The sequence below is a fragment of the Tiliqua scincoides genome, chromosome 4, assembly GCF_035046505.1.
Source record: "Tiliqua scincoides isolate rTilSci1 chromosome 4, rTilSci1.hap2, whole genome shotgun sequence".
NCBI classification, from domain to species: Eukaryota; Metazoa; Chordata; class Lepidosauria; order Squamata; family Scincidae; genus Tiliqua; species Tiliqua scincoides.
Genome location: NC_089824.1, coordinates 444290 through 470305, shown reverse-complemented (window position 1 = coordinate 470305; position 26016 = coordinate 444290). Strand labels below are relative to the sequence as shown.

Below are 26016 nucleotides of genomic sequence, written 5' to 3'. Positions count from 1 at the left end.
CGTGCCACCACCTCCATTGCAGAGGGTCTGGGGGGCAGGGGCCGCATGGGACATTTCTCTGCTAGATGGCCTGAGGCGGCAGAAGGCAATGTCCTCCTCTGTGCATGGACGGACCACCATGGAGGACCCCCCCCCCCACGTGCACGACTTCAGACAGGAGAGATTGTCCAGAGCTGGGACTTTCTCAGGCGGGGTGCTGGTGCTCCTCACTTGGGGCTCCCAGGGGGGAACTGGGCCGGGGGGGCCCCGGAGAGGGGCCTTGATGAGTGGGGAGGCACGTGTGCCTCGTGTGCATGGCACCTGAGTCTGACGCGGCCTCTTCTTCCCCCTACTGCTTGTGGCTGGTGCAGGGCGCAGTGCAGTCTGGACAGCTGAAAGTGCCCCCCGGCTACCACCCCCTGGACGTGGAGAAGGAGTGGGGCAGGCTGCATGTCGCCATCCTGGAGCGGGAGAAGTTGCTGCGCTCTGAGTTTGAAAGGCGAGTGGCTTGGAGGGGGCAGCAGGCCCGGTGCGCTGGGGCTGCCTAGTGTGTGCTGGTCTCAGGCTGCGGCCTGGAAAGGGCTCGAGGGCTTAATTGCAGCAGCCCTTCCTTTTGGTTTGGGGGGGAAGCGCAGGAGTCCAGCTGGGCTTGTCCCGCCCAGCCCAGCCCAGCCCAGCCCAGCCCAGCAGTAATGGGAAACACATGGCTGGTGAGTCATCACCCCCTGGCCCGCGCCCATCAGGAAAGCCGCACAGCCGATGCTCGCAGAGCGAGGCCGAGCCGGCTTTGAAGAAGCTGTTGCGCCCGGGGCTCCGGTGCTGGCAGGGGTCTGGGAAGAGGGGGGAGTGGACGAGGGGCTGGCCTTGGCGTTGGAGGCCTAGGCAGATGTGAGCCGTCTGGATTAACTTGGGCCCCCTTTCCTGCTCCCCCACAGGTTGGAGCGACTGCAGCGCATTGTGAGCAAACTGCAGATGGAGTCGGGCCTCTGCGAGGAGCAGCTCAACCAGGCCGACACCCTCCTGCAGTCGGTGAGAGACCCCTCCCCCCTCGCCCCGCCTGCCCTGCCCTGCCTGGAGTGAGGAAGGCGGGCGCTTGGCAGGCTGCAGTGGTGGTTCTGGGTGGAGCCCTGACTGTTCTTGGCTTGCCTCCCGCTGCCAGGACATCCGGCTGCTGAACGCAGGCAAGGCCCCTCAGAAGCTGTCCGAAGTGGAGCGGGACCTGGACAAGGCGGACGCCATGATCCGCTCGCTCTTCAACGACGTGCAGACCCTGAAGGATGGGCGCCACCCACAGGGCGAGCAGATGTACCGCAGGTCAGCAGCAGTGCTTGCGGAGGCTTCCGGCTGGGCTGCCCTCTCGGCTGCTGGCCTGCTTGTGCTGTGCTTGCCGACAAGCCAAGGGCGCCTGGTGGCAGCAGCGGTCTGTGCTCATGTCCTCGGCCGTGCAAGTGCAGGACCTTCTCCACAGCCTTCCTGGAAGGAGTGCCCTGTGCTGGCCACCTGGGGGCCCGTCAGGAAGGGCAAGGGCTTGCCTGCGATGCGCGCTCCCTACTGGCCGACCCCCGTGGTTTCAGGCCTGGCCACGTGGGGCGTGTGTGCCTGGCACTGCCGCGCCAGAGGCCACTGCCTGCCGTGCCTGGGAGTGATGCATGCCCACTTCCCTCCCTCCCTCCCCTCAGGGTGTACCGCTTGCATGAGCGCCTTGTGGCCATCCGCACTGAGTACAACCTGCGCCTGAAGTCGGGGTCAGCCTCTATCGCCCAGGTGACCCAGCCTCTCGGTCGGGCCCCGTGGCAGGAGCTGGATGACGTCACGCTGCGCTATCTGCAGGACCTGCTGGCCTGGGTGGAGGAGAACCAGCGGCGGGTCAGTGCCGCAGAGCTGGGTTCCGACTTGCCCACCGTGGAGTCGCAGCTGGGCAGCCACCGAGGCCTGCACCAGTCCATTGAGGAGTTCCGTGCGAAGATTGAGAGAGCCCGGGCTGACGAGGTAGGCGGGGCCTCCATGGCCCACCTGGATCTGGGGCAGCGTAGCACTCCCCTGCCCGCGGGCTGGGCCTCCTGTTGGTTCAGCACCCGCTTCGGAGCAGAGGGTGGCTCTCCTCCCCCTCCCCCCTCCTGGGGGCATGCTTGCACTGCCCCAGGACTCCTGGTCTCTTTCCTCATCACAGGCCCAACTGTCACCTGGCCCACGAAGTGCCTACCGAGACTGCCTGGGCAAGCTGGACGTGCAGTATGGCAAGCTGTTGGTAAGGAGGCCGAGGGACGGGGCGAGGAGGACTGGTGTCCTGCTTGCCACTGCAAAGCGCGGAGTGTTTGAGACAGCCTTGGAGCCAAGCAGGGCCGGTGGGAGAATTAGGGGACAGGCACAAGACTGGGAACTGCCAGGGGCGCTCAGTGAGGGCCCCCCCGAGCCTGCCCACTCTGGCGGGGTTCCTTTTGGGCCCTGCTCTTTCCCTTGACAGGGGAACACCTGGACTGCTGCTTGTTGTGAGATGAGAATGGGAATCTCTGTCCGGGGGGGGGGGGGGATTGCACTGTTTTCAGTCACCCTCCCTTCTGGAATGTCCAAGGGCTCTAGAGGGCTGCCAGGTGGGGCTTATCCAGTCCAGCTGCCTGTGGCCCACTGGGAAGCCCACAGGCAGGAGGCCACAGCAAGTCCCCCTCCTGCCATTGTGGCTCTGGGTGGCCCCCAGTCCATCGGGGCAGAGCTGCCCCTCGCACCTGAGGGTAGGCAGCAGGAGGCATCTCAGGCTGGGGCTCTGGTGTTGCAGAACTCCTCCCAGGCCCGGCTGCAGCACCTGGAGAGCCTGCACGCGTTTGTGGCCGCAGCCACCAAGGAGCTGATGTGGCTGAACGAGAAGGAGGAGGAGGAGGTGGGCTATGACTGGAGCGAGCTCAACAGCAACATGGCCTCCAAGAAAGAGAGCTACTCGGTAAGGCCCCTGCTGCTGCTGCTGCTGCTGCTGCTGCCGCCACCGTGGCGCTGGGAGGGGGAGCGCCACGGAGCTTGCCTGGGCGCACCTTACCTCCCCCCCGTCTCACTTTTCTTCCCCAGGGACTGATGCGGGAGCTGGAACAGCGAGAACGGAGGATCAAGGAGATCCAGAACACGGGCGACAGGCTGCTGCGCGAGGAACACCCCGGCAGACCGACTGTGGAGGTGGGGAAAGCGCCCCTTCACCAGGCAGAACTGGGGCTGGGCCAGGGCAGGGCTTGCCCGTTGGTCAGTTGCAGCTCATGACTCCCGTCACACACGTCTCACAAGTCCTTATCGGGTGCCACATCCTGGCATTATCTCTGCAGAGGAAAGCAACCCTCGCCCCCCCGTCTCTCCCAGCTGGTTTCCTGTGCAAGGGGGGGGGGTCAGCTTTCCTAGACACTCTCCTACTCCCTCCCTTCCGTCCTCCACAGGCATTCCAGGCTGCCCTGCAGACCCAGTGGAGTTGGGTGCTGCAGCTGTGCTGCTGTATTGAGGCCCACCTGAAGGAGAACACAGCCTACTTCCAGGTATTGTGGGCGGTTGGCAGGGCTCAGGGTGACCAGACAATGTCCTCCTTTTCCAGGACATGTCCTCCTTTTCCAGGACATTTCCTCTTTTTAGCCTTGTGTCCTGGAATGAACTTAAGTGTCTTCCTTTTCCCTGTGAGTGGCCCCTGCAGGCAGCACAGAGCTTTCTTGTGGGCACTTCATAAATTGTGGGCACAATCCTAAGCAGGTCTACTCAGAAGTAAGTCCTGTTGTGTTCAGTGGGACTTACTTCCAGGAAAGTGAGGTTAGGATTGCAGCCTGAATGTAATAAGTCTTATGTAATATAGTTTTAAATTCAATAAGTATTGTTAATTATTATTAATAATAATCACTTCCGTGTTTAAATTAATAATAACAATATTTATATACCGCTTTTCAACAAAAAGTTCCCAAAGCAATTTACACAAAATCAAACAAACAACTGCTGTCTCCCCGTCCTGTCCCAAAAGGGCTCACCGTCTGAAAGATGCAGAAGAACCCCAGGAGACGGCCTCTAGAAGAGACCTGGTGGGGGAGGGCCAGTTACTCTCCCCCTGCGAAATAAAAGCGGAGCACAAGCACCCGCTTGCAGAAGTGCCTCTCATCTGGATAGCAGGGCTTAAGCACATGGGATTAAGCGCATGAAATCGATGTACAAGAGTTGTTAACTTTTATTTTGCTGTAGCCTACATTTTTCTTGGATGTCCTACGTTTTGGGGTACTTTGTTCTCTTGTGGTTATCACTTGGCCAACAGGCTGAGGCTAAGAGGCAAAGAAGGAAGGCCCACAGCCGGGGAGACAGGCCAGGGACAGACTGCACTTGCTCCCGGTGTGGAAGGGATTGTCACTCCCGGATTGGCCTTTTCAGCCGCACTAGACGCTGTTCCAGAACCACCTTTCAGAGCGCGATACCATAGTCTTTCGAGACTGAAGGTTGCCAACAACAACAATCTGGCAGTACTAGGCCTAGAGACTAGTATCCTGAGCAGCCCCCTCCCCGTGGGCCGCTCCACTCTTCCCCTGCCGTGTGTGGGGTTCAGCCAGGTACGGGAGGCCCTGTGGCAGCCTGCCTGCCCCAAAGCCGGCTGCACAGGTCTGTGCGCTGAGACCCCAGGGGAGCTGCATCCGCAGGCATTGCCTTACCGTGGCCTGCTGCTGTGGGTGTCCATTGCTCCCACCCAGGCCCCTCCCACAAGCATGCAGCTGGGTGGGTGGCCGGCCGGCCGGCCAGCCCAGGGGGCTTGGTCTCCTGATGCTGGCCTTTGCAAGCGCACTGCCAGGCCCACTGAGGCAGTGGTCTCTCTGCTCCCCCAAGCTACTCTTCCTCGCCTTGCTTAAAACCCTCTTCACTGCCCCCCCCTGCTCCTGGCTGTTTGTGTCCGGCTGTCGCCCTTCTGACTGCTAGCTCTCGGAGTGGCCTTGACCCCCCACTCCGTTCAGTGATCTTTGATGGGGCCTCCCTTGACCGGTAGGCAATGGCGTGTCCTTCGCTCATCCCAGACAGTGCCGTGGCGCCAGTAACAACGTGTAGGCTTTGCGTGGAGAGACCAGGGGGACTGAGTCTGGTGGAAAGCTGTGTTTCAGGTCCCACTTGCAGCTGGAGAACTGCAGGCGGTTCTCAGGCCTGCCAGCCAGCCATCCCTACCGCGGCATGTCCCCTGCCCCTGCCTGTGTGGGCCCCTGAAGCGCTGCTCAGAATCCCCAGTCCTGCTGTGACTGGTGCCAACTCTGTGCCAAGGGGATCCTCACCTGCACCCTCCTCCCCACAGTTCTTCTCTGATGTGAGGGAGGCCGCCGAGGCCCTACGCAAGAGCCAGGAGGCCATGAGGAGAAAGTTTGTCTGTGACCGCTCTGTCACAGTGACACGCCTCGAGGACCTGCTGCAGGATGCCCTGGTAAGCGTGGGGCTTACCCCACACTCTCCGGCTGCCTCTGCCACTGTAGGTGCCTTCCTGACAACCCCCTTTCTGTGCCACCCCTTCAGGAGGAGAAGGAGCGCCTGACTGAGTACCAGGGCCACCTGGCCGGACTGGGCAAGCGGGCCAAGGCCATCGTCCAGCTGAAACCCCGCAGCCCGGCCACACCGCTCAAGGGCCGGCTGCCTCTCCAGGCCGTTTGTGACTACAAGCAGATGGAGGTGAGGGGAGGGAGGGGCTTGGCCTTGCCTGCAGGGTGGCAGTGCTTGCTTAGTTGCGAAATCAGAAGAACGTACAGCTGCCTTTCTTGCCCCCCCAGATCACGGTGCACAAGGGAGATTCCTGCACCCTCCTCAGCAACGCCCAGCCCTCCAAGTGGAAAGTGCTGAACGCGGTGGGGAGCGAGTCCATCATGCCCTCCGTCTGCTTCTTGGTGCCCCCGCCCAACAAGGAGGCTTTGGATGCTGTCAGCAGGTCTGCAAAGCACCCTCTGCTTGCTCTCCCCTCGGGGGGGGCAAAAGAGTCCAGACTGTGGCCCAGACGGCACCCAGAAGTGCTCCTGCGGGGTCTGCTGTGGCCCCTGCTCAGAGGGTGGGGGAGGGGCTGCTGCACGCTGCCTCTGTGTGCCATGTCAGGAGCTGGTTCCCCCCTCCCCAAGGCTCACCCTGACCTCACTGTCCTCTCTCGTCCCAGACTGGATGCCACCCACCAGAGCCTGCTGGCCCTCTGGCACCAACTGCACGTCGACATGAAGAGCCTCCTGGCCTGGCAGTACCTCCAGCGGGACATTCAGCAGATCCAGTCGTGGTCTCTCCTCATAGTGAGGCTCAGCCCCCCCCCGTCCACAGCCAAAGGGCTTGATCCCCAGTGCTCGGGAAAGCCACTGCTAGCCAAGCCCTGCCGGGGGCCTGTGGGGCTTGCTGCGATGGCAGAGGTTTGGAGGCCAGCCGTGGCTCAGGATTGGTTCCCTTCCTGGAGAGGGTGGAGCAGGGAAGTTGTGGGGGCTCTTTTTGCAGCTGCTCTTCTTCCTCCCCCCCCCAGCTCCAAGAAGAGATTCTGCAGGGTGGGCCCAGACATGGGGTCTCGTAAGGGGCTTGAGGAACCCTCTAGAACAGGCTCCCGGAGAGGAGGGGCACCCTTGCGCCTGGGCTCCTCCCATGTTGTGTGTGGGCGGGTGCCCAGGAAGCTTTTTTCCTCTCATTTTTTTAGATAATGCACACATAAACAGAAATAATATTGGTGGTCGGATCCATAAAGATTCCGCGTATACATCCAAAAAGGGTTTCCAGATTTTCTCACATTTATCTGGAGATAGTTGACTTTTGAAAGAAATAAGTTCAGATATCGAAAGAGCACTTAAATCTTTGATCCAGTATAAATGCACAGGTGGGAATTTGTTTTTCCCAGCCTTCAGAATATGGCCTTTTGCAACCATTAAGACACAAAGGATCCACCTACTTTGACCTTCCGACAGTCTCCATACAGATGGCAAATAATTCAGGAATATATGTCCCCAGGAAGCTGCTGGGGCCTGAACCTTGGGAGGGCTCCCCAGACCCCTGGCCTGCAGCAGTGCTGCTCACAGCCTTTGCACAGCAGTTGAGAGCTCAGGTGTCTGCCTGGGCAGTGGATTTCTGGGGGCTCCTGCTGCGGCTGCAAGGAGCCCTCCCCCCCTCGTGCCTCATTTCTGCCTCCAGGCTTCTGGCCCCGGGGAGGGGAGGATGGGGTGGCAGTGGTTCTTTTTGCTTGGTGCTGTGCAGGATGCCCAAGAGGTCAGGCAGGATGCGGAGTGGGTCAGGAGAGAGAGGGACAGGGCCCCCTCCCCTCTCTTCCCCTCCCCGCCGCTGAATTTTATCCCCTTGCTTTCCTCTTTCTCCATTCTGCATGAATGGATGGACTGTCTTTCCCTGCAGTCTTTACAGTGATGTACTTCAGAGGTTTTGAAGAGCCTCTCTGAATCTGAATCACAAGACCACATCCTTGTGCCTATTCATGTGGAGGCAGAGGGAGGGGATAAATGAGCAGTTTTCGCAGTGGGGGAAGTAAGGAGTTCCCTGAGGATCTGCAGTGAGGCTGGTGCTTTGTAACTTGTTCACAAGGATCTGGAGTCGGGGGTAAAGGGCAAAGTGGCAAAGTTTGCAGGTGGCGCCCAGTTATTCTGGGTGCCCGAACTGAAACAGACTGAGAAGAGCTCCAAAAGGACTGCTCTGAGCTGGGCAGACAGGCAGCGAATGCTGTTTGGCATCAATAATTGCGAAGTGGTGCGCACTGGGGCCAGAACTACAGCATCACATGCTCACTGCCGGTGTCTGAGCTGCTGGGGACGGACCAGCAAAAATACCTTGGCGCCTGGTGGGTATTAGTTGAGCGAAAATACTGACCCAGCCTGTGACAGCAACAGAAAAGGCCAGTTCTCTGCAAGGGGACAGAGAAGAGGGTTGGAGCTGTGGAGGGCCAGCGGCAGCCGTGACTTCTGGTCCTGATGGCCACATGTGGCTGGCCTCAAGGATCGGGACATTCTGTCTCCCTCAACAGCAGTTTCTGAGGAGCACGTGGGCCCAGTCCAGCAGGACTCTTCGTGCCCTCTTGCCGCCCCCCCCCCACGCTTAAGTGTCTTTTCTTCAGTGACGCAGAGTGTAGGTGTGCACAGGTGGCTTTTTGCCTGCACCTGACACTGGGGCTGGAGTGGTTGGCGGCATGCCCTCTGACCAGACGTGTCTTCCTCAGTTCCGGACAATGGCTCCCGAGGAATACCGGCAGACGCTGCGCAACCTCGAGACCCACTACCAGGAGTTTCTGCGCAACAGCCAGGACTCCCAGAACTTCCTGCCAGATGACCGGCTGCAGGTGGAGCGCGACTACACTGCCTGCAGCCAGAAGTACGAGCTGCTGCTGCACAGCCTAGAGAAAGGTGGGGCTGGGCCTGGGGGGCGGGGCGGGGCGGAAGGCTGGGCCTCCTGCAGAGGGCCCGGTGCCCAGGCCCCGGCTGCTGCCTCCTAACTAGCCTCACCTTGCTGCCCCTCCAGGCCTGCAAGGCAGGGAGGGGCCCTCTTGCCCAGGACCTCTGCCTGCTGGTGCTGCCGCCAGGGCACCAACACTGGGTAGCAAGACCAGGAATGGCCCCCTGAGCTCTTGGTTTCCATTCAGTGCTGGAGGTGGCCTGCACCTTCTGCCGTTCCCGCACTCAGAGCCAATGCCTGGCTTTCCCCCCAGCAGCTGGCCTGTTGACGACCCCCCCACACATCCCCTCTGGCTGCCCTCAGTGACGGGGGGGGGGGATCACTTCCCTTGTTGGCTGCCCTGAGGCCTCCCCCCAACCCTCCCACAGTTGTGGCTGCTGTGGGCCTTTCCCCAAACTTTGTGCTTGCTGGGCAGGAGAGGAAGAGGAGTCCTTGTGCAAGAACTTCATCTCCCAGCTGAAGGACATCCGCCTGCAGCTGGAGGGCTGCGAATCCCGCACTATCCACAAAATCCGCTCTCCGCTGGACAAGGACCCAGTCAAGGAGTGCGCCCAGCGGATCAATGACCAACAGGTACCCCCCCACCCCGCCCGAGGAGCAGCTGTGGTGTGAGCTGCTGCAGTCTGGCAGCCAAGGGCCCTGCCCCAGCTGCCTGGGCAGCCGAACAGCCCCCCCCACCACCTGTCCACCCTCTGTGTCTTCTCTGCTCCTCAGCAAATCCACCTGGAGCTGGAGGGCATCAGGAAGAGCCTGGGCCGAGTGAGTGAGAAGACGGAGCAGGTCTTAGCCCAACCAGAGCAGGCTGGTTCAGTCCCTATGCTGCGCTCCGAGCTGGACATCACCCTGCAGAAAATGGACCAGGTTCACAGTCTCTCCAGCATCTACCTGGAGAAGTGAGTTCCTTCCCCCAGGCCCTTTACCAGGCCACCCCCTGCTGTGTGCACCACACACACACACACACACACACACACACACACACACACCGCTTTTACCTATCCTCTTCTCCTGATTTTTCCTGGGGCTCAGAAACTCACAGGCTAACTCCCCTCTTGACTTCCCTACTGTGGCCATCACTAGCCTTGTGTTGTAGGCCTTGAGGCCCCCAAAGGAGGTGACCTGGGGGCTGGAGCCGCCCCATTGTCACTGTGCTTGGCCTTTGCGGGATCTCCTGACAGCCCTCTATATTCACTTTACAGCAGTGGTTCCCAACCTTCAGGAGCTCAGGGACCACTGAGGCAACATTTGGAGATGCTGAGGACCACATGCAACCCATCACTCTCGCACACACAAAAATACAATTACATTTGTAATACACGGAGAAGATTATGTAGAATTAATGTGATGGTTGTGCTTGCATTCGCTTCACTAGCTGTGAAATTCTTGGGTTTATACTTCTGCTCAAAGCTACACACACGTCGTCACTAGTGCCCAACTGGCTGGGCTGTGAGCCTGGTCTTCCCTCACCACCTGGGAGCTCCTTTCCCACACCCTTGAATTCTTTTCTACCCTCTGCACCTTCACCCCACCCCCCAACAGGCTTTGCACTCAACAAAGAGGCTGGAGACCCACACAAGTGGGTGGCAGAGTCAAAGGAGTGGGTGGAGCAAGAAGTGGCTTCCCCACTCATCCCACCCACCCACATTCTCCACTCTAAGAGTTGCCCTTTTTAACCCTCAGAGTGCCTGCCAGCTTCAAGGAAGGACTCCTTGCAAAGGATCCAAGTGTGGATCCTGCAACCCCAGGCAGGATGGGAGGCGCATCTCCTCTAGCCAAGCAGCCTGTCCTCCTCCTCCTCCCTGATGCAGCACCTGATGCCTGCAGCAGACCCTGTTCTGACCCTTCTCCAGTGGCCGATCTTTTCTTCCCCCTCCTGGGTTGCAAGTGACTGATTTGGACTGCACCAGCTCCCTCCAGCTCACTCCTCCAAGCCCCCAAGCTGTGAAGAATGGGGTGGAGAGTGGCCAGAAGCTGTGTTCACCTCAGGGGCCTATCCAAGGGGGGGGGGGAACCCAGCAAAAAGTGCTTTTTCCCCATTGAAGAGGCAGCGCTGGTGAACACAGTCCCTGGCTGCTCTCCGTCCCTTGCTCCACCACCTCCCCAGCACCCGTCCCCCCCCCCGTCTACAAGTACGTAAGCCTCCAAGTACCTCACAGCCTGCGCCACAGCCTCAGCTGCACCTGATGTAAGTGAGAAGTCAGCACGTGCCCGAACCAGGAGCTGGACATGAAGACGAGCCAGACAGACAGATGCTGAGGAGAGGGGGGGGGGCCACAAGAAGGCCAGGACTGCAAGCGCTGATAGGTGGCGGGGGCTGCAAAGATTTTTTTTCCCCTCCTGGGAAACCCCCCCCCCTTTCTTCAGGAGACCTTGCAGACCACCCGGCAGGGTCCTGCGGACCACCTGTGGTCCCTAGACCAAGGGTTGGGAACCCCTGCTTGACAGGCTCTTTGCAGGGCCATCTCTCTCTTGCCTCTCAGTCTTGTTTCGCGAGGCTTGTAAAATATTCTGGGCAGAGGGAGGCGGGGGGGGGGCACTGGCCACCCGAAGTCCCCTTGTTGGGCCCTTGCTGTTTCCGGGTGGGTGAGGGAGGCCTCAGCGCCTTGTGCTCCGGCCACTGTTTCTGTTGGTCTCTTCGCCCTGCAGGCTGAAGACCGTCAACCTGGTGATCCGCAGCACGCAGGGGGCCGAGGAGCTGGTCCGCAAGTACGAGGAGCAGCTGAAGGACGTGCAGGCTGTGCCTGCTGACCTCAAAGCCCTGGAGGCCACCAAGGCGGAGCTGAAGGTGACTGGGCAGGGCGGGCGGGAGGCTGACTGGGCAGAGTGTTCCCAGTGAGGAGAAGTGCCCAGGGGCGGAGCTGGGCAGTGCTGGCACTTCCCTGTCCCAACGTAGCCCTGCGCCCTGTGTGCCACAGAGACTGCGTGGGCAGGTGGAAGGGCACCAGCCCCTCTTCAGCACCCTGGAGGTGGACCTGGGCAAGGCAAGCGAGGTGAACGAGCGGATGGTGAGGGGGCACAGCGAGCGGGACATCGACCTGGACCGCTACCGTGAGCGTGTGCAGCAGCTGCTGGAGCGCTGGCAAGCTGTCCTGACTCAGATTGACCTGCGCCAGCGGGAGCTGGACCAGCTGGGGCGCCAGCTGCGCTACTACCGCGAGTGCTACGACAGCCTCATCCAGTGGATTCGGGAGGCCAAGAAGCGCCAGGAGGCCCTTCAGGCTGTGCCCGTCACCAGCAGCCAGAGTGTGCGAGAGCAGCTGCTGCAGGAGAAGGTAATGCCCGGACCTGGGCAGAGGCGTGTGGCGCGTGGCATGTGGCAAGGCCTGCCTGCTGCGCTCAGCCTCCATCTCCTGAGGTTATAGCTCCTGGGCAGGGGCTTGGAGGGAGACTGGCTTGTTGGGATGGGCCTTTCCAATGGCACAGCTTCCCCTGGGCAAGAGTTCCCCGACCGTCTCTTTGCCTTTCCTTAGTGCAGCTGTTGGGGTGCACCCCGTGCCCCTTGTGGCAGAAATCGGGGGATGCAAAATAGGAATCACTTGCTTAGTCCTTCTTCCCCGGCGGTGATCTGTTGTGTACAGATGTCCACCAGAGAAGGAGTGGTCCTGGATGCCCTTCTGCAGTCTTGTGCTGCCCCTTCTGGGCGCTGCCAGTTCATGACGTTGTCCGGAGGGGGAGGTGCCCTTACCTCTCCTGCCCTCAGGTTGCAATTCCAGTGGTTTGTTTCCCCAGAAACTGCTGGAAGAGTGTGAACGGCACCGGGAGACGGTGGAGGAGTGTCAGCGCTTTGCCAAGCAGTACATAGATGCGATCAAGGTGAGGCCACGCTTGGGCCTGCTGGTGCTGGAGGGTGGCAGGGGCAGGTGGGCTGACAGCCGGGGGGCTTCGGGATGCAGACCTGACCCCGCCCCACTCTCTGTTTTGCCAAGGACTATGAGCTCCAGTTGGTGACCTTCAAGGCCCAGGTGGAGCCTGTGGTTTCTCCAGCCAAGAAGCCGAAAGTCCAGTCTGCTTCGGACAGCATCATCCAGGAGGTGAGGGGGGGAGGTTGTACCTGGAGACAACCTCCACGCTTGGAGACAGGCCCAGGGAGCTCCAGGCTCCTGTCAGCAGCACTAGAGACAAGAACGTTGGCTGGAGGGGGAGGGTCTGCTGCCTTCTTGGGATGGTGAGGTGGAAAATAGGCCCCAACCATGCCCTTGGCAAATATGGGGTGACACGGAGGGCTGTCTGCACTGGTGCCCTCTGCCCACCTTGGCAGGTGGGATGAAAGCACCAACACTGACAGCACCGCCTTGACCTTGCAGTACGTTGACCTGCGGACTCAGTACAGCGAACTGACCACCCTCAGCAGCCAGTACATCAAGTTCATAACTGAGACTCTGAGGCGGCTGGAGGAGGAGGAGGTAAGACAGTGGCCTAGTGTGGGGGGGGCAGGGCGCTGGCCCCTTCTCCCTGATGGTCCAGAGCGCTGCCCACAGGGCCTGCCTGTCTTGCATCACTAATGTTGGCCTGTGGGGTTCCCCTAACCCAGCAGACCTCTCCACCTGGGGGCCCGCTCTCTGGGGCCCTGCCAGCATTGCTGTGCCCCAGGCCCCGAATGCAGAGCGGGCCTGGCTCAGCCTGGCCACAGGAGGCGCTTCCCAGACACACGCTCGTCAGGCTGCGACTGCTTCTGCTGGGGTGGCGGGCCGTGGTCTGTCCTCTTCCGCTGCAGCGTGCAGTTCTGTCTGGTGACTTTCTTAACTCTTGGTTTCTGCTCTCTGGAAGTCGAGCTGCTTTGCCGGCGCTTTGTCTTGGGGAGTGTTTGTATTGGTGGGGACCTAATGGAGGGTTAAGGAGGTGGACTCGGGCATTTCTGCAGCAGGTACTGCATTCTGTGCATGCTCTTTACCCTTGTGGCGGTACCCCCTCCCCTCTGTGCTCTCCCTGGATGAAGGGCCCTCTCTGGCAGGGGCCCCTGGCTGCTCCGCGCAGTGCCCAGCAACTTGTGAGAGGCAGAGGCGAGGACAGAGGCAGCGGTGGGCAATGGAGCAGTCTGGGGAGAGAGGGGCTCCCCAGACCCATTGCTAGAGGAAGGGCTCCCCACTGCCCATCGCCAGCAACCCTTGCAGGCTATGTCCTTTGGCCTGGGGTCTCTGTCTCCCCTCCCCCGGCTCTCTCGCCCTGCAGTGCTCACAGCGCTCCGAAGGTGACGGCTGCTTTTTGGGTTACTGGGGAAACCTCTGGCTGCCTGGCTCAGCCTGGAGGTAGAGAGTGGAAGCCCACCTGCTCCCGGTGCAGCAGCAGGGGTAGGCAGGACCTGGAGTTGCTGCTTCCCCCTCGCCTCCCCCCCACACACCTCACATCTTCCATTGGCCTGGAGCCCCCTCTTGGTCGTGTCCTGCAGCCACTCTTCAGGCCCCTGGTGGGGGTCCTGCTACCTGTTGCTGTGGGCCTGGTGAGGGAGTCTGCCTGCTGCTGGTGTCCTGTGGCCTGGTGTCTGGCGTGACGCTGCTCGCCCGGTGTTCCTCTGTGTGTCTTTCCTCCTCTGTTGGTCTTCCCGCTGCCTTGTCTGTCTTTGTCCTGCGTGAGCACGAGGGGCCCCTTCTCGGCCCGTGGCCTGTCTTCCTGGTGCCTCCTGGCCAGAGCCAGGCTGTGCCCCAACCCCTTGCCGTGCCTCCCACTCCAGTCTCTCTCTCTCTCTCTCTCTCTCTCTCCTCTCTTCTCTTTCTGTGCCCCTTCCTCGCAGAGAGCGGCAGAGAAGTGGAAGGAGGAAGAGCGGAAGCGGCTGGCGGAGGTGGAGGCCCAGCTGGAGAAGCAGAAGCAGCTGGCGGAGGCCCACGCCCGGGCCAAGGCCCAGGCGGAGCAGGAGGCCCTGGAGCTGCAGCGGCGCATGCAGGAGGAGGTGAGCAGGCGGCAGCTGGTGGCCGTGGACGCGGAGCAGCAGAAGCAGAACATCCAGCAGGAGCTGGCGCAGACGAAGCAGAACTCGGACCTGCAGATCCAGTCCAAGCTGAAGCTGATCGAGGAGGCCGAGCTGAGCCGGCGGAGGGTGGAGGAGGAGATCCACGTGATCCGCCTGCAGCTGGACACCACCCAGCAGCAGAAGGCCGCGGCCGAGGGCGAGCTGCGGGCGCTGCGGGCCCGGGCGGACGAGGCGGAGCGCCAGAAGAGGCTGGCCCAGGAGGAGGCGGAGCGGCTGCGCCGGCAGGTCAAGGACGAGGCGCAGAAGAAGCGGGAGGCCGAGGAGGAGCTGCAGCGCAAGGTGCAGGCCGAGCAGCAGGCGGCCCGGGAGAAGCAGCGGGCGCTGGAGGACCTGCAGAAGCTGCGCCTGCAGGCGGAAGAGGCCGAGCGGCGGATGAAGCAGGCCGAGCTGGAGAAGGAGCGGCAGATCCAGGTGGCCCAGGAGGTGGCCCAGAAGAGCGCGCAGGCCGACCTGCAGAGCCGGCGCCTGTCCTTTGCCGAGAAGACGGCCCAGCTGGAGCTCACCCTGCAGCAGGAGCACATCACCGTCACCCACCTGCAGGAGGAGAGCGAGCGCCTGAAGAAACAGCAGCTGGAGGCCGAGCGCTGCCGGGACGAGGCCGAGAAGGAGCTGGAGAAGTGGCGCCAGAAGGCCAACGAGGCCCTGCGCCTGCGCCTGCAGGCCGAGGAGGTGGCCCACAAGAAGGCCCTGGCCCAGGAGGAGGCCGAGAAGCAGAAGGAGGACGCGGAGCGGGAGGCCAGGAAGCGGGCCAAGGCCGAGGAGGCCGCCCTGCGCCAGAAGCAGCTGGCCGAGGAGGAACTGGAGAGGCAGCGGGGGCTGGCGGAGGGCACGGCCCAGCAGAAGTTCCTGGCGGAGCAGGAGCTGATCCGCCTGAAGGCAGAGGTGGAGAACGGGGAGCAGCAGCGCCTGCTCCTGGAGGAGGAGCTCTTCCGCCTGAAGAGCGAGGTGGGCCAGGCCATCCAGAAGCGCAAGGAGCTGGAGGAGGAGCTGGCCAAGCTGCGGGCGGAGATGGAGCTGGTGCTGAAGAGCAAAGCCAAGGCGGAGGAGGACTCGCGCTCCACCAGCGAGAAGTCCAAGCAGATCCTGGAGCTGGAGGCCAGCAAGCTGCGGGAGCTGGCCGAGGAGGCGGCCCGCCTGCGCACGCTCTCCGAAGAAGCCAAGCGGCAGCGGCAGCTGGCGGAGGAAGAGGCGGCCCGGCAGCGGGCGGAGGCCGAGCGGATCCTCAAGGAGAAGTTGGCAGCCATCAACGAGGCCTCGCGCCTGAAGGCCGAGGCCGAGATCGCCCTGAAGGAGAAGGAGGCCGAGAACGAGCGGCTGCGGCGCCTGGCCGAGGACGAGGCCTACCAGCGGAGGCTCCTGGAGGAGCAGGCTGCCCAGCACAAGCAGGACATTGAGGAGAAGATTGCTCAGCTGAGGAAGTCCTCCAGCGACGAGCTGGAGAGGCAGAAGACCCTCGTGGACGACACCCTGAGGCAGCGGCGGATTATCGAGGAGGAGATCTCCGTTCTGAAGATCAACTTTGAGAAAGCGTCTGTTGGGAAGACCGACCTGGAGCTGGAGCTCTCCCGGATCAGGCAGAGCGCGGAGGAGACCCAGCGCAGCAAGGAGCGGGCCGAGCAGGAGGCCGAGAAGCTGCGGCAGCTGGCCCTGGCCGAAGAGAACCGCCGCCGGGAGGCCGAGGAGAAGGTCAAGAAGATCTTGGCTGCGGAGGAGGAGGCTGCCCGGCAGCGCAAAGCAGCCCTGGAGGAGGTGGAGCGCCTGAGGGCGAAGGTGGAGGAGGCCCGGAGGCAGAAGGAGCTGGCCGAGGAGGAGTCGGAGAGGCAGGTCCGGCTGGCCCAGGAGGCCGCGCAGAAGAGGATTGCTGCGGAGGAGAAGGCCCACCTGGCTGCCGTGCGGCAGAAGGAGCAGGAACTGCTGCAGAGCAGGCAGCAGGAGCAGGGCGCCCTAGAGCGGCTGCGGCAGGAGGCCGAGAGGGCCAAGGCCACGGCAGAGGAGGCCGAGTCGGCGCGCCTCAAGGCGGAGCAGGAGGCCGCCTTGTCCCGGCAGCTGGTGGAGGACGCGGAGCGCATGAAGCAGAGGGCGGAGGAGGAGGCCCAGGCCCAGGCCCGGGCTCAAGCAGAGGCCGAGAAGCTCAGGAAGGAGGCTGAGCTGGAGGCCGCCAAGCGGGCCCAGGCAGAGCAGGCTGCACTCAGGCAGAAGCAGCTGGCTGACGCCGAGATGGCCAAGCACAAGAAGTTTGCCGAGCAGACTCTCCGGCAGAAAGCTCAGGTGGAGCAGGAGCTCGCCAAGGTCCAGCTGCGGCTGGAGGAGACGGACCACCAGAAGAGCATCCTGGAGGAGGAGCTGCAGCGCCTGAAGGACGAGGTGACTGAGGCTGTGCGGCAGAAGGCCCAGGCGGAGGAGGAGCTGCTGAAAGTGCGGGTCCAGATGGAGGAGCTGGTCCGGCTGAAGGCCCGCATCGAGGAGGAGAACAAGGCGCTTGCCCTGCAGGACAAGGACAAGATGCAGAAGTTCCTGGCAGAGGAGGCCGAGAAGATGAGGCAGGTGGCAGAGGAGGCGGCCCGGCTGAGTGTGGAGGCGCAAGAGGCTGCCCGCCTACGCAAGCTTGCGGAGGAAGACCTGGCTCGGCAGCGGGCCCTGGCCGAGAGGATCCTGAAGGAGAAGATGCAGGCGGTGCAGGAGGCCACGCAGCTGAAGGCGGAAGCAGACGTGCTCCAGAAGCAGAAGGACCTGGCGCAGGAGCAGGCCCGGCGGCTGCAGGAGGACAAGGAGCAGATGCAGCAGCGGCTCCTGGAGGAGGCGGAGGGGTTCCAGAAGACCCTGGAGGCGGAGCGCCGGAGGCAGCTGGAGATCGCGGCCGAGGCGGAGCGCCTGAAGCTGCAGGTGACCGAGATGGGCCTGGCCCAGGCGAAGGCCGAGGAGGAGGCCAAGCGCTTCAAGAAGCAGGCCGAGGAGATCAGCAGCAGGCTGCACCAGACGGAGCTGGCCACGCAGGAGAAGGTGACGCTGGTGCAGGCGCTGGAGATCCAGAGGCAGCAGAGCGACCAGGATGCCGAGCGTCTGCGGAGGGCCATCGCGGAGCTGGAGCAGGAGAAGGAGCGGCTGAAGCGAGAGGCGGAGCGGCTGCAGCAGAGGGCGGAAGAGGTACCTCGGTGGTGGTGGCCCCACTCGCACTGGGCTTCCTCAGCCCGGATGAGCACCCGCCAGGGGCCACTGGCCCGTGGCTCCTTCCCCAGGCCGACAAGGGTGGGGTGCAGGAGGGAGAAGTGGGGTGTGCTGCTCACCCTCTACCCCGGGCAGAGGGCAGCAAAAGCCTCCTCACTGTGCAGAAGCTCTGCTTGCGTGGCACTTACACTTGGGGAGGGCACGTGGGCAGTGGGCACTTGCATCCCCCCCAGGCAGGGCTGCCTAAGTTCTGAGTCCCAGTTCTGGGGAGGGGGCACATGGGGTGGATCTGCACCTGAAGCAAGTGGTCAGCATGGCAAGTACACGCTCTGGGGAAGCGGCGCAACAGCAGCGCAGCCTGGGCCACTTTGCGCCTGCAGCAGGTGGGCACCTCTGGCAGTGGTGCGGAGACTGCCTGCCCACCTGTTGGCAGAGCTGTGCCAAGACACTGCAGGCTCTGTGACAGGGAAGCCCATTCCTGCCTGCAGGGACTCGCAGCCCGGTGGATCGTGGGGAGGGAGGGGAGCGCTTGCGGTGCTCTTTGCTGCAGGAGGCAGACACTCCTGGAGCGAAGGGTTGGCACTGGAATGCCACAGAACGCGGCCTGGGGGGAGGGGAGGGGAGGGGCCTGGACAGTCCCAGGCAAGCAGCACCACCTTCCAGGGGCACCAGCCTTAGCCCCTGCAGCTGGGAGTGTGAACAGGGAGCGGGCAGAGCAAGGAGAAGAACCCCACGTGAGGGAGGGAGGGAGCTGGGGGGAGGAGAGGAGGGGCCTTTCTGGAGGCAAAGCTCCTTCAGGAAGGAGACGTGGGGCAAGGAGCTTGTGAGTGGAGCAGTCGACTTGGAGCTCCGAGAGCTCCTGCGCCAAGGAAGATGCCGAGTCCCTCACGGTCCACGTGACTCTTCCGAGTGCAGGCAAGAGCCAGCAGGACGTGCGCTGCTCTGGAGTCTCCCTGGGAGACTCCCTCCCTCCTGTGCCACCACCTTTGCCCAGCACAGATCCCCCTTGTCCAGCCGGAAGCCTCTGGGCTCCCTGGGCCCGCAGGCTCCAGCGCCAGTGCTGACTTTCTGCCGAGACAGGCAGCAGGGCCTCTGGGCCCTCCTTTGCAGTGACTCCCTCCTGCCTCCTCCATGCTTTGTGAGCTGACCCTGAGCCCACCGCACCCCTGGAATGCTGGCCTGTACCATGACCTGCTGTGCTGACTTCCTGGGCTGAGCCGCTGGCCCCTTCCCGCCCCCGCCAGCAGAAATGAGCCGGCTCAGAAGTGATGCTCCTTCTGTTTTCTTCCCCCAGATGCAGACGGCTCAGAAGGAGCAGCTGCGCCAGGAGACCCGGGTGCTGCAGCAGACGTTCCTGTCGGAGAAGGACGCCCTCCTGCAAAAGGAGCGGCTGGTCGAGGAGGAGAAGGCCAAGCTGGAGAAGCTCTTCCGGGACGAGGTCAGCAAGGCGCAGGGCCTGAAGGCCGAGCAGGAGCACCAGCAGAGGCAGATGGAGCAGGAGAGACAGCGGCTGCAGGCCTCCCTGGAGGAGGCCAAGAGGAGGCAGGCGGAGGCCGAGGAGAACGTCCGCCGGAAGCAGGAGGAGCTGCGGCAGCTGGAGAGCCAGCGGCAGCAGCAGGAGACGCTCCTCGCTGCAGAGAACCAGAAGCTCCGGGAGAAGCTGGAGCACCTGCAGGAGGAGCACAGGGCTGCTCTTGCGCAGACCCGAGAAATCATGATCCAGACGGATGAGCTGCCCCAGGAGGCCAGAGCGCTCCCCACCACGGCCGTGCCCAACGGCCGGGAGGCGGTCGACGGCCTCACGCAGAACGGGGAGCCGAACCTGGAGTTCGACGGCATCCGGCAGAAGGTGCCTGCCAGGAGGCTGGCCGAAGCCGGCGTCCTGAGCCGGGAACAGCTGGAGAAGCTGAGCAAAGGCTCGCTGACGGTCAAGGAGCTGTCGCAGAGAGGGGAGGTCCAGAGGTTCCTGCAAGGCTCAAGCAGCATTGCCGGCCTCCTGGTCCAGCCGGCCAACGAGAAGCTGAGCCTCTACCAGGCCATGAAGCAACGGCTGCTGAGCCCCGGCACGGCCCTCGTTCTGCTGGAGGCCCAGGCCGCCTCAGGATTCATCATAGACCCCGTGAGGAACCAGAGGCTTTCTGTCAGCGAGGCCGTGCGGGAAGGCGTGGTCGGGCCAGAGCTGCACAGTAAGCTGCTGTCTGCGGAGAGGGCCGTGACGGGCTACAAGGACCCGTACACAGGGGAGAAGATCTCTCTCTTCCAAGCAATGGCCAAGGACCTCATTGTCCGGGAGCACGCTATCCGCCTGCTGGAGGCCCAGGTGGCCACCGGGGGCATCATCGACCCCGTCCACAGCCACCGCCTGCCCGTGGAAACTGCCTGTCAACGGGGCTACCTGGATGAGGAGGTGCAGCAGATTCTCACTGACCCCAGCGATGACACCAAGGGTTTCTTTGACCCCAACACCCAGGAGAACCTGACCTACCTGCAGCTGCTGGAGAGATGCGTGACGGATCCTGAGACCGGCCTCTGCTTCTTACCCCTGACAGACAAAGCGGTGCGAGGCAGGGAGCTGGTCTACACGGATCAGGAGGCCAAGGACGTCTTCCAGAAAGCCACTGTGTCTGCTCCCTTCGGCAAATTCAAGGGGAAGACAGTGACCATCTGGGAAATCATCAACTCTGAGTACTTCACCGAGGAGCAAAGGCGGGACCTTCTGCGCCAGTACAAGACAGGCAAGATCACGGTGGAGAAGATCATCAAAGTGATCATCACAGTGGTGGAGGAGAGTGAGAAGAAGAACCAGTTCTGCTTCGATGGGCTCCGGGCTCCTGTTCCAGCTGCGGAACTGCTGGAGAGCCGCATCATTGGCCAGGATTTGTATGACCAGCTGCGCCAGGGGAGGAAGTCCGTGGGAGACGTGGCCAGCGTGGAGTCTATCCAGAGGTACCTGAAGGGCACCAGTGCCATTGCCGGCATCTTGCTTGAGTCAACGGGCCAGAAGGTACTGCTCAACGACGCCCTGAAGAAGAACCTCCTGAAGCCAGAGGCAGCCTTGATGCTCCTCGAGGCCCAGGCTGGAACAGGGTACATCATTGACCCAGTGAGGAACAAAGAGCTCCCTGTGGACGAAGCCGTCAAGGCCGGCATTGTGGGGCCGGAGCTGCACGAGAAGCTGCTGTCTGCAGAGAAGGCCGTGACGGGCTACAGGGACCCCTACACGGGGCAGGTGATCTCCCTCTTCCAGGCCCTGCAAAAAGGCCTCATCCCACGGAACGCTGCGCTCCGCCTGCTGGAGGCTCAGCTGGCCACTGGCGGCATCATTGATCCGGTGCACAGCCACCGCCTGCCACTCGACGTGGCCTGCCAAAGGGGCTGTTTCAGTGAGGAGATGCACAAGACCTTGTCCGCCCCGGCTGAGGATGCCAAGCTGTACTACGACCCCAACCTCCAGGAGCATCTCACCTACGCCCAGCTGCAGAGGAGGTGCCCGCGGGACAAGGAGACCGGCCGTCAGCTGCTCTGCCTCTCAGACGAGGCCATCCGGCTCCAGCAGGAGGAGGTCTACTCTGACGGCCAGGCCAAGGAGACCTTGGACAAGACCATGGTCGAGGTCCCGGCTGGCAGCCTGCAGGGCAAGACCGTGGCCGTCTGGGAGCTGATTCACTCCGAGTATTTCACAGAGGAGCAGCGAAGGGAGCTGATCCGGCAGTTCAAGTCCGGCAAGGTCACCATTGAGAGGGTCATCAAAATAGTCATCACCATCATCGAAGAGGCAGAAGCCAAGAAGCAAGACAAGCTGGCCTTCAGTGGCCTGCGGGCACCTGTGCCTGCGAGGGAGCTGCTGGAGTCCAGGGTCATCAGCCAGAGCCAGTACCAGCAGCTGCAGGAGGGCGTGCAGTCGGTGAAGGACCTCTCCGAGGTGGAGGCCGTGAAGAGGTACCTGCGCGGTGGGGACTGCATTGCCGGCGTCTATGTGGAGGACGCAAAGGAGAAGCTGAGCATCTACGAGGCCATGCGGAGGGGCCTGCTCCTGCCCAGCACCGCCACCATCCTCCTGGAGGCCCAGGCAGCCACGGGCTTTGTGGTGGACCCAGTACGGAACCAGAGGCTGCCCGTCCACGAGGCGGTGAAGGCTGGTGTTGTGGGGCCTGAGCTCCACGAGAAGCTGCTGTCTGCAGAGAAAGCAGTCACTGGCTACAAGGACCCCTACTCCGGGGCCACCATCTCCCTCTTCGAGGCCTTGAAGAAGGGGCTCGTCTTGCGGGAGCACGCCACCCGCCTGCTGGAAGCCCAGATGGCCACGGGGGGCGTCATAGATCCTGTGCACAGCCACCGCGTTCCACTGGAGGTGGCTTACAAGCGGGGCTATTTGGACAGAGAGATGCACCAGACCCTCTCGGACCCCACAGATGACACCAAGGGCTTCTTTGATCCAAATACCAAGGAGAACCTGACCTACCTGCAGCTGAAGGAGAGATGCGTCGAGGACCCCGAGACGGGGCTCTGCCTCCTGCCCCTGCGGCAGCCTGAGAGGCCTGCCGTCGTGGAGACCACCCAGGTCTACACCGAGGCAGAGACCAAGAAGGTCTTTGAGGAGACCCAGGTGGACATTCCGGTAGGCGACTTGGCTGGCTCCTCCATGTCTCTGTGGGACATCATGCACTCCGACCTCATTCCTGAGGAGCAGCGCAAGCGGCTGATGGAAGAGTTCCGCTCAGGCAGCGTGACAAAGGAGCGCATGATCATCATCATCATCGAGATCATTGAGAGAACCGAGATCATCCGGCAGCAAGACTTCACTTCCTATGACTACGTCCGACGCCGCATCACTGCCGAAGACCTCTACGAGGCCCGGATCATCTCCCTCGAGATCTACAACATGCTGAAGCAGGGCTCCAAGACCGTCCGGGAAGTCCTGGACCTCGAGGCCGTCTGGAACTGCCTCTATGGGTCTGGCTGCGTGGCTGGCATCTACCTCCCATCCAGCAAGCAGAAGCTCAGCATCTACCAGAGCCTCAAGAAAGGGCTGATCAGCGCAGAGGCGGCCCGATCCTTCCTGGAGGCCCAGGCCGCCACAGGCTTCATCATCGACCCCGTCAAGAACGAGAGACTGACTGTCGACGAGGCTGTCCGGAAAGGGGTGGTGGGCCCGGAAATGCACGACCGCCTCTTGTCTGCCGAGAGAGCGGTGACTGGCTACCGTGATCCCTACGGCGAGCAGAAGATCTCTCTGTTCCAGGCCATGAGGAAGGAGCTCATTCCTGAGGAAGAAGCCCTCCGGCTGCTGGATGCGCAGCTGGCCACCGGAGGAGTTGTGGACCCACATCTGGGCTTCCACCTGCCCTTGGAAGTTGCCTGCCAGCGTGGCTTCTTCAACAGGGAGACCTATGACCGGTTGTCCGAGCCCAGTGAGGTCCGCAGCTACGTGGACCCCTCCACAGACGAGAAGCTCAGCTACGCACAGGTGCTCAAGCGATGCAAGAAGGACGAGAACAGCGGCTGCCTCCTGCTGCCCCTCTGTGACTCGCGGAAGCTGACCTTCCGGGGCCTGAGGAAGCAGATTACCGTGGAAGAGCTGGTGCGCTCCAAGGTCATGGACGAGGCCACTGCCCAGCGCCTCCAGGAGGGCCTGACCTCGGTCGAAGAGGTCTCTAAAAACCTGCAGAGGTTCCTGGAGGGCACCAGCTGCATCGCCGGCGTGTACGTGGACTCCAGCAAGGAGAGGCTGTCCGTGTACCAGGCCATGAAGAAGGGCATCATCCGCCCCGGCACTGCCTTTGAGCTGCTGGAGGCCCAGGCAGCCACTGGCTACGTGATCGACCCCATCAAGGGCCTCAAGCTGACCGTGGAGGAGGCGGTGCGCATGGGCATCGTGGGCCCCGAGTTCAAGGACAAGCTGCTCTCTGCAGAGAGGGCCGTGACAGGCTACAAGGACCCTTACTCGGGCAAGCTGATCTCCCTCTTCCAAGCCATGAAGAAAGGCCTGATCCTCAAGGACCACGGGATCCGGCTGCTGGAGGCACAGATTGCCACAGGAGGCATCATCGATCCGGAGGAGAGCCACCGCCTGCCCGTGGAGGTCGCCTACAAGAGAGGCCTCTTTGACGAGGAAATGAATGAGATTCTCCTGGACCCCAGCGATGACACCAAGGGGTTCTTTGACCCAAACACTGAGGAGAACCTGACCTACCTGCAGCTGATGGAGAGGTGCATCACTGACCCGGAGACTGGGCTCTGCCTCCTGCCCTTGAAGGAGAAGAAGCGGGAGAGGAAGACCTCCTCCAAGTCCTCCGTCCGCAAACGTCGGGTGGTGATTGTGGACCCTGAGACCGGGAAGGAGATGTCTGTGTACGAGGCCTACCGCAAAGGCCTCATTGACCACCAGACCTACTTGGAGCTCTCTGAGCAGGAGTGCGAGTGGGAGGAGATCACCATTTCCTCCTCAGACGGAGTTGTCAAGTCCATGATCATCGACCGGAGGTCAGGCCGGCAGTACGACATTGACGACGCCATTGCCAAAGGGCTGATCGACCAGTCCGCCCTGGAGCAGTACCGCTCAGGCACCTTGTCCATCACCGAGTTTGCAGACATGCTGTCGGGCAGCGTGAGTGGGTTCCGATCCAGATCTTCCTCGGTTGGCTCCTCCTCTTCCTACCCTGTCAGCCCAGCACATGCCAGAGCGCAGCTGGCATCTTGGAGTGACCCTACAGAAGAGACAGGGCCGGTGGCTGGCATCGTGGACACGGGCACCCTGGAAAAAGTCTCCATCACAGAAGCCATGCGGCGCAACCTGGTAGACAACATCACTGGCCAGCGGCTGCTGGAGGCCCAGGCCTGCACCGGGGGGATCATTGATCCGAGCACCGGGGAGAAGTTCTCTGTGGCCGATGCGGTGAACAAGGGCCTGGTGGACAAGATCATGGTGGACAGGATCAACCTCGCTCAGAAGGCTTTCTACGGCTTTGAGGACCCCAGAACCAAGAGCAAGATGTCTGCAGCGCAGGCCTTGAAGAAAGGCTGGCTGTACTACGAGGCTGGCCAGCGCTTCCTCGAGGTGCAGTACCTGACGGGAGGCCTGATTGAACCTGAAGTGGCCGGCCGGGTCTCCCTGGACGAGGCACTGCAGAAGGGCACCGTCGATGCCCGGACGGCTCAGAAGCTGCGGGATGTTGGCACCTACTCCAAGTACCTGACCTGCCCCAAGACCAAGCTGAAGATCTCCTACAAGGATGCCATGGACAGGAGCATGATGGAGGAGGGCACGGGCCTGCGCTTGCTGGAAGCCTCTGCTCAGTCCAGCAAGGGCTACTACAGTCCCTACAGCGTCAGCGGCTCCGGCTCCACCTCTGGCTCCAGATCCGGCTCGCGGACGGGCTCCCAGTCGGGCTCCAGGCGGGGGAGCTTTGACGCAACCGGCTCGGGCTTCTCCATGTCCTTCTCCTCCTCCTCCTACAGTTCTTCCAGCTACGGGCGCCGATACGCCCCCAGCCCAGCCAGCAGCGCCGACTCGAGCGGAGGCAAGAGGTGGGAAGCCGGCAAGGCAGGGCTGGAGCTGCCCGTGGTGTGAAGGACCTGCCGATGCCCCGTCCGCCCGAGACCACCGCAACAGCAGCGTCCTTTGCCTTCTTCTCTGCTCTGCATGTGGTATGAAGCTACTGGCTAATCCTGGTCCTGATTCCTGTTGGCGTTTACTCTTTTTTAATGTTTAAACTCCTTTTCCTTCCAAAGCAGTGCCTCAAATTTAACCAAAAAGACTAATATATTAATATATACAGTTGTTCAGCGGGTATTTGTATGTTGGAATTGCATTGGCAGCCTTGCCCTTGCGCAGCCTGCCCAGCGGCAGGGCCAGGCTGACGCCCCGACTCCACCGGGGTCCCTCCCCTCCCTCGAGGAAGAGCTTTGAGAGCCCCCACCTGTGCACGACGCGCCTCCAGAAGACCCCGGCCTGACCGGACACTCCCCTCAGCCCCTGGGCCGCAGCAAGCTCCCGACACAGTCACCAGCACCTCTTCCTGGCAGGACAATCCAGGACCGCTGCTCTGCTGCACCGCTGCTCCCTGGCCGGCCTCCTCTCCATGCCGTGGACCCGGCACTCGGCCTGTAAGTGCACAGAGGGCTGCCTCCGTGCTGACCTGGAGCCGCCTGCCTGCCTGCCTGCCTGCCGCCTGCTGCGCCGCACCTGCGCTCTCCGCCTGGGCTTCCTTTTCCACTGGGCTTTGCTGCCGCCTCTGCTCCTGCCCTTGGCTTTCCGTGCTCTCCTCACTGGGGAACCTGGGCCTGCTCGGAGCTGCCTCTGCACGTCCACCTGTGTCTGTCCCTCGCTGTGTACCTGGGAAGTGCCCTGGCCTGGCAAAGGGAGCTCCCCTCACGGGCCCCGGCAAGAGCCCCGGAGGCGTGCTGGTGCCTGTGGATCCCTGCCTGGCCTGGGAGCCGTTTGGGTGGCTTCCCCCTGCGGTGGCATCCTCCTGTTGGTGCCCAGCCCCCCCCCCCCGCAGACACAGGAGCAGGGGCTGCCTCTT

The 26016-nt window shown here is 62.3% G+C and overlaps 1 protein-coding gene across 1 annotated transcript in view; it reads left to right on the top strand.

Annotated features, from left to right (window-relative positions):
• The window catches only part of PLEC (plectin), a 104853-nt gene that overhangs the window by 78646 nt on the left and 191 nt on the right, over window positions 1–26016 (top strand). Inside the window, 22 exon segments of the mRNA XM_066626466.1 lie at window positions 351–478; window positions 915–1008; window positions 1139–1293; window positions 1659–1968; window positions 2150–2227; window positions 2753–2914; window positions 3037–3141; window positions 3393–3488; window positions 5258–5383; window positions 5473–5625; window positions 5724–5878; window positions 6098–6224; window positions 8132–8315; window positions 8780–8937; window positions 9079–9257; window positions 11008–11146; window positions 11277–11633; window positions 12091–12174; window positions 12288–12392; window positions 12666–12764; window positions 14090–17470; window positions 18786–25597. Of these exon segments, the coding sequence (XP_066482563.1) occupies window positions 351–478; window positions 915–1008; window positions 1139–1293; window positions 1659–1968; window positions 2150–2227; window positions 2753–2914; window positions 3037–3141; window positions 3393–3488; window positions 5258–5383; window positions 5473–5625; window positions 5724–5878; window positions 6098–6224; window positions 8132–8315; window positions 8780–8937; window positions 9079–9257; window positions 11008–11146; window positions 11277–11633; window positions 12091–12174; window positions 12288–12392; window positions 12666–12764; window positions 14090–17470; window positions 18786–25061 (12651 nt within the window). The 3' untranslated portion in view covers window positions 25062–25597.